General features: G+C 42.2%; 2 protein-coding genes across 2 annotated transcripts in view; one reads left to right on the top strand and one right to left on the bottom strand.

Annotated features, from left to right (window-relative positions):
- The window catches only part of ddah1 (dimethylarginine dimethylaminohydrolase 1), a 65,569-nt gene extending 59,986 nt beyond the window's left edge, over positions 1–5,583 (bottom strand). Inside the window, exon 1 of the mRNA XM_061684369.1 lies at positions 5,033–5,583. Coding sequence (XP_061540353.1) covers positions 5,033–5,326 — 294 coding nt within the window. The 5' untranslated portion in view covers positions 5,327–5,583. The remainder of the gene's footprint in view (positions 1–5,032) is intronic.
- Positions 5,584–13,666: 8,083 nt separating this feature from the next.
- On the top strand, positions 13,667–16,207 carry ccn1 (cellular communication network factor 1). Its single transcript, XM_061683344.1, is given in 6 exon segments — positions 13,667–13,946; positions 14,032–14,076; positions 14,078–14,252; positions 14,477–14,821; positions 14,928–15,130; positions 15,223–16,207. Coding segments are annotated over 6 exon segments (1,119 nt in total). The 5' UTR covers positions 13,667–13,898; the 3' UTR covers positions 15,526–16,207.
- The last annotated feature ends 4,857 nt before the right edge of the window (positions 16,208–21,064 follow it).

Below are 21,064 nucleotides of genomic sequence, written 5' to 3'. Positions count from 1 at the left end.
GCATTCAACCTGCTGTGTATGCAGGATGAACAAATCTGGGTATGACCCAAAAAATACCATTCGCAGAATCAAACATGGTGCAAATGTGTTTTTCTACAAAGGGTTCTGGGTGACTTAACCGCATTTAGGAGGTAATAAACAGAGCCTATAAAATCTTGGATGAAAACCTTTTCTCAACAAGAACACTGAATATGAGTCGTGGATGGGCTTTCAGGCCTCACAATGACCGAAAATATCCTTCCAGGGTAACAAACGAGTGGGTCATGGAGTGGCCGAGCTAGTCTTTCTCCAGACACTAACCCAATAGAAAACCTGTAAAAGGAACTGAAGCTTCGAGCTTCAGGAGCAGGAGCAGCCAAGAAAACTGCAAGAATTTAGAGTTTCTGGAAAGAAGAATGGGTCAAAATCCTTCCTAAGCTGTGTGCACTGCAAACCTGCTGACCAACTATCAGAAACATCTCATCCATGTGCTTGCAAACAACGATTTCTTGTAAAATACTTATTTTAGTCAATAAAACGAGTGTCTACTACCATAATCAATTTAAAAAAGAAACAATAGCAACAAACAGAGACAATTCTCTGTGAGCAAAGTTACAAATTCAGCAGGGTGATCAAATAATTCATGCTAAAAAAAATCACAATGTCCTTGGAGTGTTGTGCACTTGTATGATAGAATGCATTGTATAAGATTATAGAATATATTATTTCACATTGGGTTCTAAATGTGTTTTCAGTGAGAGCAGACTTTCATGGCAGAGAGACAATTTTCCTGTCAGTCAGTCAAAATAGATCTAATTTTTGCACAGTTTACTCCATATCTAACTAACATATCTAACTGGAGAAATTGTGGTCATAAATTACGCTTGATGAAATTGTATTTTTTAAGTTTTGTTAATATGCAAGAAAATTAATATAAGGCAGCAGTACGACAATGTTATGCTGTACGCATGAAGCAGACAAACTCAGAAAGACTTACAGCAGAAGGTTAAATGCAATAGGAATATGAAAGACAGCTGGAGAAGTGACGTTGCCCGAGTCCTACATGCTACTTGGTGGGTTCCAGTTATCTCAACATTCTCTGCTCCATTCACACATTGATGTCAAAACTAACTGAAGGAAACCAGGTTAGTTCTATAAAGGAAATCATAAGAGAAGCAAGAATAGCTCGGAATTTGAATTTGCAGGCTGTCTAGTCAAAACAAGGTGTTTATGCAGTATGGTGTTAGTTTGGAGAGAGGAGGGGTGGGGGGGGGGGGGGGGGGGTGACCGGAAAGAGGGCTTCACAAAGAGATAAACTCGTGGGACTGAACCTAAATATTTTGGCTAAAACATGACCTAAATATTGTGTCTGCAGGGAAGAATTTTCCATCCTGTTTGCACACCTTAAATCATACCTACGGTTTTACACGTTATGGCAGATTTAACCACTTTTTAATGACTATTATTTTCCAGTAGCAGCAAGAATACCCATAGAAAATGTGTTGTAAATGACTTATCATGGTCAGGCTTAATGATAGACTTTAACCAAAATAGCATGAACCTTACTGGTATTTGGTTGCTCAAGTGAAAGAAAAATATTCAAACAACATATTTGCAGGGGGCACGGTGGTCGACTGGTTAGCACATCCGCCTCACAGTTCGGAGGACCCGGGTTCAAATCCAGCCTAGCCTGTGTTGAGTTTGCATGTTCTCCCCGTACCTGCATTGGTTTTTTTCCAGGTACTCCAGTTTCCTCCCACATGCCAAAAACAGGCATGGTAGGTTAATTGAAGACTCGAAAATTGCCAATAAGTGTGAATGTGAGTGCGAATGGTTGTTTGTTTCTAGGTGCACTGCGATTGGCTGGCGACCAGTTCAGGGTCGACCCCAACCTCTTGCCCAGAGTCAGCTGGGATAGGCTCCAGCACGCCTGCGACCCTAGTGAGGATAAGGGGTACGGAAGATGAATGAATGAATGAACATATTTGCAACCATCTTTGTTCATTCCGATTCATATGTTTTGTTTGATTTTCCACATTATCACAAAAATCTGCAGTGTCTAAATCCATCAACATAAACCACCTGTTTATGTGTATACTGTTTGTCTTTGCCAGTACGTAAGAGTCTGAAAGCTGATTGATTTATTGATCAAATAATTAATGTTGGTGTGTTGTACTGTACAATCAGATCACTTTACCCAACGTAAACTGTATCCCCAAATTGGCAGGAATGTTTAAGTCCCAACCAGATGACATTGAGGTAACTTTGACAACATTAAGGTACTTATTGTGTATGTCAGAGAGACAGCAACAGGGCAGGCAACTGACAAATGACAAACAACTGCTTTAACACTGCTAGGACACAATATCGCTGTGGGGAATCCCCTGCATAGGGCCCCTTATTAATGCGCTTGTTGGTATATACCTGAAGTACAAGAAAATAAAGCGAACTTATCACATGCAAAAAAGTGCATGCAAAAAAAAAAAAAAAGAGAATGAAATGAAAAAATTTGATGGTGGTAAGTAGGAATTTGTATGTGTTACATGAGAAAAGTAGTGATACCAGTTTGTCCCAGTCCCACCAAGTGTCAGAAACATTTACTGCATATTACATGATATCAGTTAAACAGAAGACCAGCTAACTGGTTTATACATACAGTAACAATATATATGTTTGTTTACACATAAGAGGTATACACGGGCTTAAATAAGTATTTAACATGTCACCATTGTTCTCACTAAATATATTTCCAAACATTTCAAATCTGTATTGAATAATTAATGAACACCCATTTGCTGGAATAACGCCAATGATTCAATGGCTGGGCCATTCCAGCAGCTTTATTTTTGTTCTTTGAAACCCATTGAGAGTTTCCTTGGCAATGTTTTGGATCATTATCCTGATGAAATGTCCACCCTTGTTTCATTTTCATCATCCTCGTAGATGGCAGCAGATTTTTGTCAAGGAGTGTCTCGGTACATTCGCCCATTCATCCTTCCTTCAATAATGTGAAAATCACCAGTATCATTTGCTGAAAAGGCTGCCCACACAACATCGTGTTCCCACCACCGAGCCTTCACTGTTGGTATGGTGTTTTTAGGCTGATATGCAGTGACATTACTCCCCCCAACATGGTGTGCATTATGGCATCCAAAGAGTTCAATTTTGCTCCAATCAGACCAGACTATATTTTCACAGTATTTAACTGGCTTGTCCAAAAGTTGTTCAGCAAATTTTAAACGAGCTTTGACATGCTTTTTTTCAGCTCACTGTTTTCCTTGTGACAACAGTACATGCTAATTTCAGGTCTTTTTGAAGCTCTCCACTGGTGGTCCTTGGCTCTTGGACAACTCTTCTGATTATTATTTGCACTCTTCTGTCAGAAGTCCTATGAAAAGCACCTGATCGAGGCAAATCTATGATGGTATGATTCGTTTTCCACTTACGAATTATGGCCCCAACTGTGCTCACTGGAACGTTCAGAAGCTTAGATATGCTCCTGTAACCAATGCCATCATTATTTTTTGCAACAATTAGTTTGCGATGGTCTTGAGAGAGCTCTCTGCTCTTACACATCATGAGATGTGTCTTGACTCACGCCTTGGCAATGAGACCTTTTTGTAGGCCATCAATTAGGACTTAATCAGCTGATATTCATTTGTACTGACAAGGGGCTGGATTGCTGTTTGATTATTGGAAGATTTTAGGTGTTGTCTTCGCTTTCCATGCCTTTTTGCACCTCCCTTTCTTCATGTGTTCCTTCCTGTGCCATTTCACATTGTTACACACAACTTAATTTCTGATCTTATTTGTTCTACTTTATACGTATGTATGGATTACTTGGGTTGTTCCCAACATCTGCTGAAAATTTCACAACAATATCACCTTTGATTTTATTTTGTGAGAGAAATGGTGTTGTGTTGCATACTTATTTTAGCTGCTATATAAATGCAGCTTGCACCATGCACACCAAAAATAGACGCTGAGGGCAGCATGTTCCATAGATCAAGTTTCACAGTGAGGCCGGGGCCCCTTAGAGCCACTGTTTCAAATAAAGCGACTCTGATCTGAAATGGTGGTCAAACTGGTTAGCACATCTGAAACGGTGGTCAAACTGGTTAGCACATCTGACTCACAGTTCCGAGGATCGGGGTTCAAATCCCGGCCTCGCCTGTGTGGAGTTTGCATGTTCTCCCCGTGCCTGCGTGGGTTTTCTCCGGGCACATCCCCACACATCCAAAAAACATACATTAATTGAAGACTCTAAATTGCACATAGGTGTGAATATGAGTGCGAATCGTTGTTTGTTTCTATTTGTCCTGCGATTGGCTGGCGACCAATTCAGGGTGTACCCCGTCTTTCGCTCAAAGATAGCTGGGACAGGCTCCAGCACGCCTGCAACCCTCGTGAGGATAAGTGGAACGGAAGATGAAGAATTGATCTGAAATGACAGCGGCTTTCACAGAAGCCGACCAACCGTTTTCCCCATTGTCTCTGTTTTCCTCCCTCTGTTTCTAACTCACGGTCACACACAAGCGCGCTCGCACACACACACACACACACACATCTTGTGTGAGCATGAAGTCTAGCAACAAACGTTAGCTTACATAACTACAAAATAAGACACACTTGAAGAAAATCCTTATTTAGAGTATTAATTTGGTCTAATACACATCATTCATGCAAAGCACCCCTAAACCTAATGTAGCACATTTTGCAGAAAATTTAAATATAAATGCATTGTGGTCTTAGATGGGCGTTGCCCATGTGCCTCATTACCAACATTCTTTTTGTGCAGAGTGGTAAAGGCTAAAGTAGGCCTACTTAAATTGCGGCTTTCTACGGTGCCTTTTGTTGCGACATAGTTGAATGCAATGAAATATTTTGAGAGGGAGACATCACATGCAATTAAATAATACACGTTCAGCGGCAGTTTTTAATCCTCGTGAAAGTGCCAAGTGAGAAAGACCAGCAAAGCTCCCGACGATAACATCCAATGTTATTTGAGGTGACAGCGATCTATGATGCGGAGCATATGTTGCCACTTTCCTACCTCTCTCCTCCTGCTCTCTGCACCCGGTCTGGTGATGAGCGCCGTGTCCCCGCACACCACAGCGGCATCCTCCACGAACACGCAGTCCGGGAGCGTCTCATCCGCAGGCAGCTCCACTACCTCGAGCCCGAGCGTGCTCCTCAGGACGTGGACATAGGCATCTTGTTCCTTTTGCGCCTTAGTTGAATCCACCTCAGCCTCGCAGGTCCGGAGCGCCTCTTTTGCCAAACACGTAGGGATTTCCCGGACGATAGCGTGGGTGTAACAACCAAAACCTGCCATTAAACCAGCCATGTTTTCCCCTTCACTTGGCACACTAATAACTAAAGGGGGGAAACAATCAAGCCTGCAGAGGACCCCAGCGAATCAGTGACCATCCCCTGTCACAATGCTGCATGGCTTACTTATTCACCACGTTGGGGTTCATTCTTAATTGACAGAGACGGCTGCTTCATTGAGTGCTACTCTAGCCTCCAGGCGGGTCGCAGTGACGCACATCAACTATCACGTGAAGCCAACAAACAGCCTCTCATCCCTCGGAGAGGCGCTCTGCCAAACAAGTGAGAGCCGGTTGCACACTCTAACATCAGCTTTAGTCAACACTGCACCTGCAAACAGCCTCAAGGCAGCATTGCATCTAGGACACGGGCTTACTTCCCACCAATTTCAAACCAACAGATGAAGTACATGTCGATATATAGGTAACCTATATAATAATAAAAAATAACAATACTTCTGTATCTGTACCGTTTTAATTAACATGTCAAACATGCTTTCACATAGCCTACATTTGAGAACAAATGTGTACATTCGACTCCTTACTTTGTCAAAATGGGATTAAATGGCTACTCCTGCAATTAGCTGCCAACCAGTTCAGGTCAATACTATATTGACTTATTGTTCAATCAATAAAATGGGCACAATCGTTTTTCCAGACTCGATAAACTGTCATTGTTGTGGTGACCTGGCGCGCGGATCACACATTGAACCAACAGGGTTGGACAGCTGTGTCATTAGCCGCTAGAGGGCTTATGGATCGCCGGCACACCGGTAAACTTTTGCCGGTGTTGGCTCTGTCCAATACTTCACAGCCTTGCTCCTCGTGCAGCGCGTAGTATCACGCAACACAGACACTTTGCTAGTCTACCAGCTAGTGAACGAACTAATGAGCATGTTAGAGAGTCACTCTATGGAGGTGTAAGTAGCCAAAATACAGGACATTTAACTGTTTATTATGTTCGCTAGCTCACGAGCTAATGAGCTAGCGAGCCAAGGAGCTAAACAGCTCACTCCACCACAGCGAAATCGTTTAAAACATCAGCGCCTCTCTCCGAGTTGTTGTGTGTTGGTCCACAATTAACACAAACACATGAAGGTTAACTGTTTTTTAAGCCTATAAACTCAGTGGTGCACGTTAGTCTGCCAGTCGTTAAATACAGCAAACGTCAATGTATATTTGATTGGCAGGTGAAGGGCTCGTCATCAATGGACCAACCACTCAGTCTTACAGCTCTTTATTCTTTATTTCAGACCCAGGGGGATTCATATCACAGAGTAAATAAAAACAGTTTAGTCGAGAAACAACAATGGAAATAATCATCAACAATAACAACACTAAGGAAGATTCATTCATTCATCTTCCGTTCCGCTTATCCTCACTCGGGTCACGGGCGTGCTCGAGCCTATCCCAGCTAACGTCGGGCGAGAGGTGGGGTACACCCTGAACTGGTTGCCAGCCAATTGCAGGGCACATCTAAACAAATAACCATTTGCACTCATATTCACACCTATGGGCAATTCAGAGTCCTCAATTAACCTACCCTGCATGTTTTTGGGATATGGGAGGAAACCGGTCCGGTTTCCTCCCATCCACGCAGGCACGGGGAGAACATGCAAACTCCACACAGGTGAGGCCGGGATTTTAACCCCGGTCCTCAGAACTGTGAGGCAGATGTGTTAGGCAGATGTGCTAACCAGTTGTCCACCGTGCCGCCACTGGGGAACAATTTTGAAAAAAAAATCTGGTGCGTTAAGATTTTTATGCTGATAAAAATTTGCATGCTGATTCCAAAATTGCAGTCAGTTTTTTCCAGGACGTCAAGTTTTTTTGTGATCGCTGTAGTAAGACTTGCCAGCTGATTACGATTGGACTCATCTACAGTTACGTGGCAACTTGTTTGTGCAGCTCCCAAAAGGTCAGTACTATCAATATCTGCAAACAGAAAGCTACCACAGTAGGAATTAAGAGGATTTGAGCATACTGTTGTGAATTCTATTTAGTTTTATGCTGTCTTTTTAGTTTTCAAAGCTTGTAACTATTCCATCTTAGTGTTTTATTTACATAGGTATATATTTCCTTTGTTCCACTGTGTTCTTATTTTGTTCAAAAACTTGATGTGATAGAGAAAAACTGAGATGGGTTTTGGATTCCGCACCCAATAATTTGTTAAAAACAGCTGTCAGACCTAGCGCAACAAAAATTGTGTTCCCCAGTGAACAGCTGATTTAAAAGCAAAAATAAAATAGTAAAAAAATAATAATAATAAGGGGCAGGCATTATTTTTCATGATTACAGACGTATAAAAGAACAATTATATTAATGGTTATTGTGATGGTTTTTGGGAAAATATATTGTCTCAAAAATTGTTATCGTGATAGGCCTAGTTTTGGACGATGATGTTAAACAGGCCTTTGATTTTGTGACATATTAAAGGCTTTTTGTACAGTCATGGGGATCGGCTGACCGCGACTTTGATGTGCACAGCTTGCAGACTTTAATATGTATTTAGCATATTAAATTATTGATTGAACATAATTTTGAAGTGATATAGCTGTTGTGTTCATGTGAGAGAGAGCAGTGGTATATGATTGCTTTGCTTGAGCAAGTGACGAGGACGTCTCCTGTCACTTAATGTCCCAAAACTGAGATCAATCATCACCAAATCGTGTGTGGACATCACAATAAGTCCACTTGCACCTCTGAAAATGTTCTGAAAATGTCAGAACAATCTGCCTCATATTTTTGAATTTATGGACATTCAGATATTTCCTCTCCATAGACGCCCTCTATCTACAAAAGCTTAACGTGGCTTAATGTTGCAAAACTGTCACCAATCATCACCAAAATGTATGTGAACATCTCTACTCATGGCAGCTTCGACCTCTGGAAATATTACAATGATTGGCCCAATATTTTTATTTTATGGACGTTAAGCGTTTTCCTCTCCATAGGCACTATAGAGAAAAAGCTTATCACCGCTTAATGTACGAAAACTACAACCAATTGTTACAAATATTTATGTGGAAATCTCTCCTTATGCCACTTTGACTCTCTGAAAATATTTAAACAATAGGCCCAATATTTTGGATTTTATGGATGTTTTCCTCTACAAAGATGCTCACGACAGAAAAATCTTAACATCGCTTAATGAGGAACACACGCTTCACATCCATAAAATCCATAAAATCTGGGCTATTGTTCTGATATTTTCAGAAGTGAAAGGGGGCATAGGTAGTGATGGCCACATAAATCTTTGGTGATGACTGAAGATAGTTTTCTGACATGAAGCGTCACTGAGCGTCACTTTCTGCATAGTGAGCACCTATGGAGAAGGAAATCCAAAATATTGGGGCGATCCTTTAACTATTTTCATAGGTTGAAGTGGGCATAAGGAGAGATGTCAACATAAATTTTGGCGACGATTGATCGCAGTTTTCTGACATCCAGCGACGTTAAGCTTTTTTACGCTTACGTACGTTAAGCGTATTAGACTGTCCCCACAAGGGCCACGTTTACCATTTTAATTGACACCCTACTAAATTTGTGATTTTTCAGCAAATTAAATTAGTAATTGAATATTATTTTGGGTTGTTAGCTGTTGAGTTCATGTGAGATTGCATCGCAATATGATAGCAAAGGTATAATACCAACTTGAACAAAGCAGTTTTTAGAAACAGACAGACGGAATGACCGACCGACTGATGGACAGATAAACGCACCCCAAACAAACCGCCGGATAGCCAGATGTACCGATCCACTGATGGACAGACTGACTGGCAGACGGACATACGGACGGACCAACAGGCAGACTGACAGATGGTCAAACAAACAGGCAGATCGATCGACCAACGGACCGACAAATAGACTGATGGACAGACAGACAGACAGACTGACTGATGCACAGGATAGAGGGACTGCTGGATGGACAGACGGGCTGACCAACGAACGGACAGATGGACCGACTGACGGACTGATAATTGGAAACTAGAGGATGTAACATGCAAAAATAAATAAATAAAAATATTATTTCAAAGAATAAGAAAAGCTGCTTTTAAGATACTAATGAAGACTTGAAATAGACAACGTATATCAACAAGGACAATTGCAATACGTGAGGTGTATTGCAGAGCAATAGGAGTACAGCATGTGCACGTTAGAAGAAAAGAAGAGGGGTTTATATTCCCAAAGGTGCCATCTGAGGGAGGTTTTGGGCTCAGTGAAGCGGTCTGCATAGACGGAATGTTTCTTCAGCCATCCCAGAAGCACATTCTTCCACTGCGGGACCTTGGTTTGTCTTTTCTTGTTCCAGATTCCCTCAATTACCTCCGACTGCTTGAAACATTCCAGGAGCCCCACATTCCTTTTTTTCCGCTCAAGCCAAGCTCACCAACCAACATCCCCCCCCTCCACACCGACACAAACACCTGCACCCACCCAGACACTTGGACTATTTTTTTCCATCATTTCTCACCATTGAAAGATGTGGCACAAAAAAAGACCCCCCACTTTTTTTCTTCATGCTGAGGAATTTGGCTTACTTAGACGAAGGAAAAACCCTCATACATGAGGTACACCTGGCTGGTATACTATGCAGCTATGAAAGCAGTGACTGAAACCAGACCCAATCCACCAGCTGTGGTTGAAGCGACACCAGAAACACTGCCCCTAATTTGTCTGGTATGACTGTGATGAGATGCTCAATCTAATGTGACGTGTATGATTACACAACGGCAGGGGCCACATTAAACTGCAAGCAATTGCATGGACTGTCTACGTTGAAGATGCTTTTCAAGATTGAAAAGGATATTGTGACGTATCATTGCACATTGTGCACAATCAACCTCATGCCCACAAACTGTTCAAAATATGATATTCATGCCGACACCCAAGGGACGTCTGGAAAATGTCCGATAGGTGAAAAGTGAAACGTGGTCAAAAAGATGATGCAAAAACTGGACAAGACAGGCAGAGGAAAATTCATAGAGGCAAGACTTCATCACGGAACAACGACTCGACTCCACCAGGATTTAGGGTGACATCTTGTCATTTCTTTAAAATTAATCAGAATTAATAGCAGGCATGTTTCCAGACAGCTGTAGCAGAAAATTACACTTCTGACAAAGAAGTCCCCATTTTTTCTACATCAGAGTAACCTGATTTTACAAAGACTGTCTTTTATTCGCGGCACGGTGGCCGACTGGTTAGCGCGTCTGCCGACTGGTTAGCGCATCTGCCTCACAGTTCGCCTGTGTGGAGTTTGCATGTTCTCCCCGTGCCTGCGTGAATGCATAAGAATGAATAGAATGCATAACCTTCTTTGATTTGCACAAATACTTATGCATAGAATACAAGCAGGCGGCACGGTGGGCGACTGGTTAGAGCATCAGCCTCACAGTTCTGAGGACCGGGGTTCCCACCTGTGTGGAGTTTGCATGTTCTCCCCGTGCCTGCGTGGGTTTTCTCCGGGCACTCCGGTTTCCTCCCACATCCCAAAAACATGCATGAATTGGAAACTCTAAATTGCCCGTAGGAATGTGAGTGTGAATGGTTGTTTGTTCCAATGTGCCCTGCGATTGGCTGGCAACCAGTTCAGGGTGTACCCCGCCTCCTGCCCGATGATAGTTGGGATAGGCTCCAGCATACCCGCGACCCTAGTGAGGAGAAACGGCTCAGAAAATAGATGGATGGATGGATGGATGTCTTTATTTTAACTCCCACTCACTTTGCAATTTGAATAACATTTGAAGAGGTGAACCACCTCTCATATGCATGGCTACCGCCAAGGCGCAATTTGTTGTTATCTAATGTTTCATTAATATAAGAAGAGAACATAAATGGCATACAACCTGGAGTAGTGGCTGCAATCGGCCTCCATTTCCCTTAGTTATCCATTCATCTGTTCATGTCATATTTTGTTTTCCTTTATAGCTCTCAGTGTGGATTTTCAGAGCAATTGCTATCCATTAGAGAATCAAGAACTCAAATATAGATTATAAATACAGGATAGAGGATTGTGACACAGTTTGCAATAAACTGATTATTAACTAATCAATCTGGCGTTGGATTAGTTTATCCTGAATCCTAATTCTTCATTTTATTAATACCTTTTTGGACAATGCTATTCTTCTAACTTTGTGGTAGATGTTTGAGAAAGGCCCTCTTCTGTTCTAGCATGCAGTATACTGCATACACTTGTGAAAATCAGTTGTCGCACAAACAGACGAAACACAGGAAATGATGCAGGCCAATGTTAGTGTGTTGCAGAAGATGAAATCATGTTTCTGGATTTCATCAGTTGACCTCAGCTAAATTCAGAGCTCAGTTATTCCGTTATTATGCAAGATCCAACCTGAAGAAAGTGTTCTAACAAGCCCATGCTTCGATAACAATTTTTTTTTTTTTTTACATATCTCATCCCAACTTGACTCAGTGATTTAATCAATCATCTCACATCTGTCCCTCTTCAAATGTTCTTGCTCAGGCACAGCGCAGCTTCCTGCTGGTTCAAGCACACAAGGAGAAATGAAGGAACGGCATAACAGTTATGACATCTCCTGAATGTACTACAATGGAATCTGCTCTTGAAACATACCAGATTGCTATAACACATTGAGCACTATTTACGGACATACTACAATAATAGTATTGAGACGCGAGTATTGTATACAGTATTGCTGCATTGTACAGTATATAATAATCATTCCGGCCCCTTTCCTATTGCGCTTCCACGAAACTGAAGTACTTCTGAGGGATAGAAATAACTAAAAGTCAGATTGACACATCCCGTGTCAATAGAAAAGAGTACACACCAAAATATTTGTGAGAAAACTTTGGGTTTCCTTTCAGAACTACTTTTCTACGGCATACAACATGTGGGCCATCGATTGCAAATGAGATTTGAAATGCTACTTATCGAAGGGAGCGTACTTATTCGCGTCGAGCACTACGCAACTACATGGACACGCCCCCCCCCCCCCCCCCCCCCCCCCCCCCCCCGTGTGTCACACGCAGACACCACAGAGCGTTCGCAGATCTGTTCTTATCGCGATCGCAACATCAAACGTGACATTTCAACAGATGCCAAATAATGTTTCACTGGGAAATAAACATCCTTTTAAATGTCCCCATCTAGCGTCGGGAAGGCAGACGTGCTCCTACAACGACAACATCATTCAGCGCATTGTTGTTTGGGCTCAGTTTGATGATGCGTTTCCGAGATGGATGATTTGTTGTGCGTCATATGCGTCAAGTTAGAACAAACAAATAAACAAACAAACTCACCAGAGTGTCCTCACGGGTGTTGCTTGTGTTCTAAGCTATATCTAGTTTCTTAATTCAACTATTACCCTCTCGAAAACCGTCTTATATTGCAGGAATAACGGAATACGACGACTCGGGTTGTTCTTTTTTCTTTTCTTTTCTTTTTTTTTTCCTCAAAATTGAACACTGTTGTCTAAATACAAACGAAGTCTTGCCTCTCTCCCACCTCCACCACCACAGTACTACTATCTGTAACGGGACCTACTTTTTCTCCCCTCGGAAACTTGCTAGACGGGTGGCGTGAAAAGTTAAAATTGCCCCGAGCAATGAATGCAAAGGAATTTCCCCGTCCGAAGAACATATTTAACAAGGCTTTAAGCTGTGTCAGGAATGCTTTGTAGTGTGCTTGCCAAAAGAAGGGGGGGGGGCGATAGGGGGGGGGGGGGGAGATATGTTAATAATGTAGGCTACTGCCATACCTAATATGGTAATATAGTTACGTCTGCGTTGTGGCGCGCATCTGGAAGCGCTTAAGTGCGCTGAATAAAGGCAACCGGGGAGACAGAAATAGACCCTGTTCAAACGTATTGCAGCACACACCTTCAGATTATGATGTGAGAAAAAAAAAAAAAAAAACAAAAAAAAAAAAGCTACTGCGATTGTAAACGGTTTCCACAGTGTTGAGCAAACAAACAGTTGTTGCGCGAGCTTGTCACGACTACGCACGGAATGATGACGTTTTCACGTTGTCCTATGTCAAGCCTCATTCATGTATAGGACAGAGAAACCAATTAAAACGAGTCAGAATATTTGGTGAACACACACAAACGGGATGAAGAATAAACTTTCGCCAAATGAACAAAAATGTGGCGTTTTTGAAAGCGGGTTATGATCAACAAGAAAGGAAAATGTGAGAGGGAAAAGTACATTCTTATGGGCATCACTAGGGGGGAAAAAATCCATTTGAGAGTGAGACACAGAGAGAGAGAGAGAGAGAGAGAGAGAGAAAAAGCGCACGGTTTAGACAGGGCGGGGCTTATGTCTTGGATGGAAAAAGGCCGAGAAACATTCCTGGCATAGTTTGGGAACAGTTCAGCAGGCAGCCCGGGGACGACGTCAGCTTCCCAGTAGAGTATATAAGTGAGGAGGGTGCCAGAGCTCAGCAGACTTTACTGAGAGCTTCACTAAGCCCAGCTTGGACCTCCAGAGACCAGCAGCGGACACAGCAAGCCTGCGAAAGGGAATACTTCACATCCAAAGAGACAGAATTTGTCAACTTCTCTTATTCTGGAACCAGGATCCCTGTTTGCAAGAACCGTATCCAATATGATGATGATTTTTGTTGCCGTTACCTTCCTGGGGAGCATCAACATGGTGAGTTATTCATATTAACTTCATTAGGACCGTGAAGTCGATTTTTCAAGGGGAGTCTGAAGTCTTTTTATTCTTGTTTGTTCAGGCTTTCTCCTCTTGCTCATCCGTGTGCGAGTGTCCACCGGAGATGCCCTAAATGCGCACCCGGTGTCAGCGTGATCCTAGACGGCTGCGGCTGTTGCAAAGTTTGCTCCAGGCAGCTGAACGAGGACTGCAGCCTCACCGAGCCCTGCGACCACACCAAAGGGCTGGAGTGTAACTTTGGGGCCACCTTTGCTGCTGCTGCAACTCGTGGCATCTGCCGAGGTATGTAGAAAGCATGAGTGCGCTTTTTATTCTCCTTCGTATAAGCTTTCCAACACATTTGGGCAAGATTTGTGGACTGCGGAATGTAGATAAAGTAGACTAAACCTCAAAAGCACAGTGGAAAAGCTTTTGGTCTGGCTAGATGATCCTTATCAGGCACTTCGAACCGAAGAGCAGGGGAGAGTGACATTCCTCTGTTTCTTTTTTTTCCCTCCCTTCTGCAGCCAAGTCAGAGGGCAGACCTTGCGAGTACAACAGCAGGATCTACCAGAACGGAGAGAGCTTCCAGCCTAACTGTAAACACCAGTGCACATGCATCGACGGTGCTGTGGGATGTGTCCCGCTGTGCCCTCAGGAGCTCTCCTTGCCCAATCTGGGCTGTGCCAACCCAAGACTGGTCAAGGTAGCAGGCCAGTGCTGTGAAGAGTGGGTGTGTGACAATGGCAAGGACGCAGACATTATGGAGAAGATCTTTGGCAAGGACAAGATGAGCGAGGAACTCGAAAGAGACCTCACCAAGAGAAACGAGCTGATTGCAATTGTCAAGGGGGGACTCAAGTCACTAGCTGGTAAGTAAACAATATTTGACTCAACATTTACAGGAACGTCCTAAAAATGCGAGCGCCAAGTTTGCTCATTAGATGTTTTTTTGTGTGTTTTTTTTCCCCACAACAGCCTACAGGCCCCAAGCTGAGATTCACATGTTTGACAGCCAGAAGTGCATCATCCAAACCACACCCTGGTCTCAGTGCTCTAAGAGCTGTGGGACAGGCATCTCCACTAGAGTCACCAACAACAACAGCGAGTGCAAGTTGGTCAAGGAGACTCGAATCTGCGAAGTGCGACCATGCACGCAGTCATCTTACTCCAGTCTCAAGGTAAGCTCGAGCCCGCTCCACAGAATGTTATCGCGGCACAATGAGAGTACGTCATTCCTCGCTAATGCCCCACTGTGTTCATTTATTTGCAGAAAGGAAAGAAATGCAGCAGAACCAAAAAGTCCAGCCAGCCAGTGAAGTTCACTTACGCTGGCTGCTCCAGCTTGAAGAAGTACAGACCCAAGTACTGCGGCGCCTGTGTGGACGGTCGCTGCTGCAGCCCTCATGACACCAGAACCATCCAAGTCAAGTTCCGCTGCGAGGACGGCGAGACCTTCAACAAGAACATCATGATGATCGAGTCCTGCAAGTGCACCTACAACTGCCCCCATGCAAACGAAGCCTCCTACCCATTCTACCGCCTCTCTAATGATATCCACAAGTTCAGAGACTGATGAGTGAGAACTTTCCTGAACCCCGAAGCAAGAGAAGTGGCAGCCACTGGCAGTCCAGATGAATGCAGGGGTGTAAATAAGCCACCAAAACAACTACCAGCTTCTTGTTGTAACTAGATTCCTAAGGAATTGTGGGCTTGCATCAGGAGGACTTTATGAAGTGCACTGTTTGCTGTGACTACATCAGCACTTATCTAAGAATTGCTTCATATTAAGGGAGCATCAATGCTGGCTTCGTTATGGAGCAAGATGTAATTAACATTTGTACATTTACGTTATTCGCGGATATCGATTCACTGTGTATATTTGGATCTTTAACATCTGACATGGCCAAGACTGTAGACTTGTGTGTGCATATGTACATATGCATACAACGCAATATCAATTAGCATACCATCCCACAATGTAACCTCTCGACTTGTTTATCAAGTGTGTGGTTTCATGACTTCCTGACGTGGGCATTATCGTTCATGTTTTGTGGCAGCTAGTGAACTCCCTTCATCAAAAAGGCAAAGCGAAACATGTCAAAAGATGAATGAATGTTTTTGGTGTTGTTAATAATATTATTTATCTGAGAAAATGTAGCTACTTTATTTGGATATTAAAAGTCATACTGGAATAAATTGTAAAATGATTTAATTTTATATGCTACAAATAAAATGAATTTATTTATGAAATATGACACCGTCTCTCTTTGCTGTGTTCCGACTACAACATACACGATCACAAGGCCACGACAGTATTTCCAAAGAAATTGTTGCTGTTGGATCCATCTGCGGATCCCACAATTTCTCCGACACCGAGCAGGGCTGATCTCTTCTTATATAACACCACCTCGGAGGCTCTCTGCTGACTTTCTATTGCTGTTCTGAAGAGAGTTCTTTTAATTCCATCTAACTAAGATTTACACTTGAACGATTGTGAGAAGATTAAGGAAAAGATTAGGCCCATGAGTCGTAATGACTATAAGAGTATGCCAAGAGTCTAGAAAGTGCTGCTCAGAATGGGCTGGGATTAGACGCTTTAAGACAATGAATATAACTGTTATATGGACTGTAGACAATTTAAAAAAAATAATAATAATAATAATCTAATCATGTCATCAAATTGATCTAATTCGTTACAAGTCTCCCTTGTGTTTATTAACAGGCATTTAGAAAAAGACAGTGTTTTGGCATCGAAAAAGGTACCATGTTTTGGAGCTAATGTAACAGTGTTGCTGTCGCATAAGCACTAGTTCGTTCATTGTTTACCTGAACTCATGCTGCCGATGTCTTTTACTTTTATGACCCTGAAGGAAGGGGAGAGAAAAGAAAGAAAGAAATACAAAAAAATCCAAGACTGACAGAGGAGGCTGTCACCTGGTGCTTAATACCTGCACCATGATTTGAACTTGGGTAGTGAGAGCTCAGGGGTAACGACGGGGTAGGCTTTTCTTTTTTTGAGCCAGGTATTGGGAGTGGCTCAGGAATGCAGTAGTGGCTCAGAAAGCAGACATCCTGATGGGCGGCAGATGTTGGAAAGCATTTCAGAGCCGCGTGTTCACTTTAGCTAGGATGATCTAAAAATATACAAACACTCCCTTGTACTCACTTGGCTTCTACAAGTTAGATGCATTTCTTTCGAGAAGGCACTCTTGGATGGTTCTTCTGATTCGGGAAATTCTTAATTGACACATTGTCGCTGATGGAGCTGCATGCTGCACAGGATGTGCCCACTTAAGTTTTACAGATTGCTCACATGAAAGACTTGAAAGTTTACCTAATCACAGAGACGTGTCCTTTCCCCTGCAGCCCTGATTTACAGTCAAAACACTCTGAGAGTCCTGCTTTTTGCTCTTTGCCTTTATGCTGCTTCCTAAAAGCACATTTTCATCACGGTGCTTTGTACTTTGGAAACTGCCATGCAATCAGACACAACACAGCTAACGTGCTTATGTAATGGTTTTTGAATGTTATGTGAGCAGTTCTTTCAGTCATCCATTGTGTTCCTTTTTGAGACAAGTACAACAGGGAGGGTAGAAATCTTTCAACGTGGTCTTTTCGGGACAGCTCGAATCATTGATTCCAACAAATGGGCTGCCCTGCTCAACCATGCACAAATGGTTAAATGTGATTATGCTCATGTGCACAGAAAAAAAAGGACCTTTTCACACACAGGCGCCCCAGCAATTAAATCACTCAGTGGCTACCTCATCTCCTGAGCTCAAAATGTTTATATGACAAACGCATTAGCATTAAAACGTCAACATGCACTACGTAATGCGAGGCAACCAAGAAGTTAAAGCAGGATCAAGAATGGGCATTGCTACAGGCTGTAAATTCATGAACATCAGTCAGTATTTTTGTAGCCTCGGTCTATACAGTCACTCAGGCTTGATATTCACTTTTAGGCAACTTAGGTGCAGAAAGGAAGGTTTTGAGTAAAAGATGTTAAAAAGCACCATCTGCTGGTTGAAAAGGAAATACACATTGTGGAAACTTGGTATTTTGACACAGTAGAAAAATATGCAAGCTACAATTACATGTCATCCTGTGAATTTATGGTAGTCAACAATACACATTTGTGTTCAGTTGGCTGGCAAAGCAAGAGTGAGTAGAAATGTAACTTAAAAACATCAGCGTCAACATTTTTGAATGGTACATCGGCTCAATATAACAAGTGTATGGGGTCTGCCAACCCTGGACCACTATAGCAATGGTATACAATATTTGCTATTTTAGGACTTGGGTTAACAGGTACGCTATTGTTGTGTTGGGATGGCAGACAGTCATCAGCAGCTGTCACAACCATCCAATTTGTATTACCTTCACCAAGGGTCAAGGCCATAGCCTTTCACTTGCATTTTGCTTGTATATTTGTTTTCCGGCCTTAAAAATAAACTCAATTCCACAAATATTGGTTAATTGGTAAGAATTATTTCATACTGAGAACTGTGACCAAGACCAAATCGTTAAAGCCTAAAGGACACACATACTGTGCAGTATACAGTCTTGGTCGAGCTCACAACTCTATTGATGGCTCATGACACACTAGAACACACAATGTTATCGTGGTCATCTTTCAATTTCAAATAATGTTGCAGTATCAAACAGTCACCATGAGAAAACTTTTATTCTTATCGATGGACTAAAGTATACAGTTCCATTAAAAAGTATTTTCCCCTTTCTCAATGTTTTTTTTTTTTGGTTGCAGTTCCTTCACTTAAATGTTTAAGTTCGTCAAACAATCAGACAAACGTAAGTACAATTAAAAGGCAGTTTTTAAATGATTTTATTTTTTGGGGGAAAAAAAAACAAAAAACATAAGAGTCAATGTAATTTACAAGGAATATATATTTTTTGATGATCAACATTTACAGTAGACAAACTTATACAGTGCCGTGAAAAGGTATTGGCCCCCTTCTCAAATTCTTACATTTTTGCAGTTTCCCCACTTTAATGTTTAGGATCATCAAACAAATGATGTTTTTAAATGGTAGATTTCATTTATTAAGGTAAAAAAAATATTTTAGGTTCCCTGCCCTTTGTGGAAAAAATAATGGCCCCCGAAACCTAAGAACTGGTTGGGCCATCCATAGCAGCAACAACTGAAATGAAGGATTTTCTATAACTGGCAAGGAGTCTTTCACATCTCTGTGGAGATATTTTGGCCCACTCATCCTTGCAGAATTGTTGAAATTCAGCAACACTGGAGGGTTTTGAGCATGAACAGCCTTTTTAAGGTCATGCCACAACATCTCAATCGGGTTCAAGTCTGGACTTTGACATGGCCACTCCAAAACCTTCATTTAGTTGTTTTTGTTTTTTTTTTGGACGCCATTCAGAAGTTGACGTGCAGGTGTGTTTTGGATAGGTGTCCTGCTGCAGAACCCAAGCGTGCTTCAGTTTGAGGTCACAAACTGATGACCAAACATTTTCTGGTAAATAAAATTATAGCAGAAGAATTCCTGGTTCTATCAAACACAAGTCATCCAGGTCTTGCGCAAGTGAAGCAGCCGCAGACCATCACACTACCACCACATTTGACTCTTGGTATGATATTTTTTTCTGAAATGCTACATTTATGCCAGATGTAACGAGACACATCTTTCATAAACATCCATCTTGTCATTCCATGTATTCTCCCAAAAGTCATGGGAATCATTCAATGATTTTTTTCTTTTCTTTTTGTTTTTCGCAAAACTAAGACTAGTGTTCATGTTCTTTTTAGTCAGCAGTGGTTTTCGCCTTGGAACTCTGCCATGGATGCCATCTTCCTTATTGGTGAGTCATGAACACTGACCTTAACTGAGCCAAGGGAGGCCTGCAGTTCCTTAGATGTTGCCCTGGGTTCTTTTGTGACTGGATGAGTCATTGCTCTGTTCTTAGGGTAATTTGTGTAGGCCGGTCACTTTCGGGAAGGTTCACAACTGTTCCATGTTTTCTCCATTTATGGATAATGGCTCTCACTGTGGTTTGCTGGAGTCCTACAGCATTAGAAATGGCTTCGTAACCTTTTACAGATTGATAGATGTCAGTTACTTTATTTCTCATCTGTTCTTGAATTTCTTTGGCTTGTGGCATTTTGTTGCAACTTTTTGAGATCTTTAGGCAGACTTGATTTCGTCAGACAGGTTCTATTTAAGTGATTTCTTGATGGAACAGGTCCGGAGGTAATCAGACTTGGGTGTGTTCAGTAAAAATGACTCACCTTTCCAAAAATATGTGATTAACCAGTTAATTCATGATGCGTTTTCACACAGGGCCAGGTAAATTGGAATAGGATTTTTTTTCTTAATAAATAAAATCACCATTAAAACCTGCATTATATGTTTACTTGGGTTATCTTTCTCCTCCGGGTGGCCGGTTGTCGTGGCGCCTCGGTGGGGCCGGCGGACCGGCCCTGGATTTACTTTTCCTCATCTTGTTTACAGTTAGTGCTATGTCTTTTGTCTTCTTTTCTCACTCCCCTCTAGAATCTTTGTTCTGTTCGACTGATCGAATCCGATTCGCAGTAAATATCCATTACAATACTAAGCGGCAACTTAAAATCTCCAATGTGACACAGTAAAACTGTTGCGGCATAAAGGGGATACAGATCCTCCATTCTGCTGGCCCCAACAGCCGAACAGGACCCCCCCCCCCAAAAAAGGCAAATTCTATTAAATGTTCTCCTCTTTCATTTCTTGATCCCATTCCATAGGATCCAATTCATTTCTCGCCAGAGTTAAAGCCAATCCTGCTGTTAAATTCACCCCATGACTATTCAAAATTTGTGCTTCGATTGACTATAAAGACGGAATGATTCTTCGTAAAATGCTTCCACCTAGTCATCGGTGTGGTTGATGGTCGGCGCATATATTAGGATCAACTGAAGGGAGTAACGCTTTCTAATAGAGAGGGTACATGCGGCGATTCTGTCGGAAATACTTTTGACACAGGTAATTGGCGATACGATGATTAATAATGAAACCAACTCCACCATTGTGTCCACTTTCTGATCCTCTGCAATAAAATAGATGGCCATTATCGAGAGTCAACATGGCTTTATCTTTCTG

This window comes from Phycodurus eques, chromosome 8 (genome assembly GCF_024500275.1).
Source record: "Phycodurus eques isolate BA_2022a chromosome 8, UOR_Pequ_1.1, whole genome shotgun sequence".
NCBI lineage: Eukaryota > Metazoa > Chordata > Actinopteri > Syngnathiformes > Syngnathidae > Phycodurus > Phycodurus eques.
This window is presented reverse-complemented; position numbering and strand designations above follow the sequence as displayed.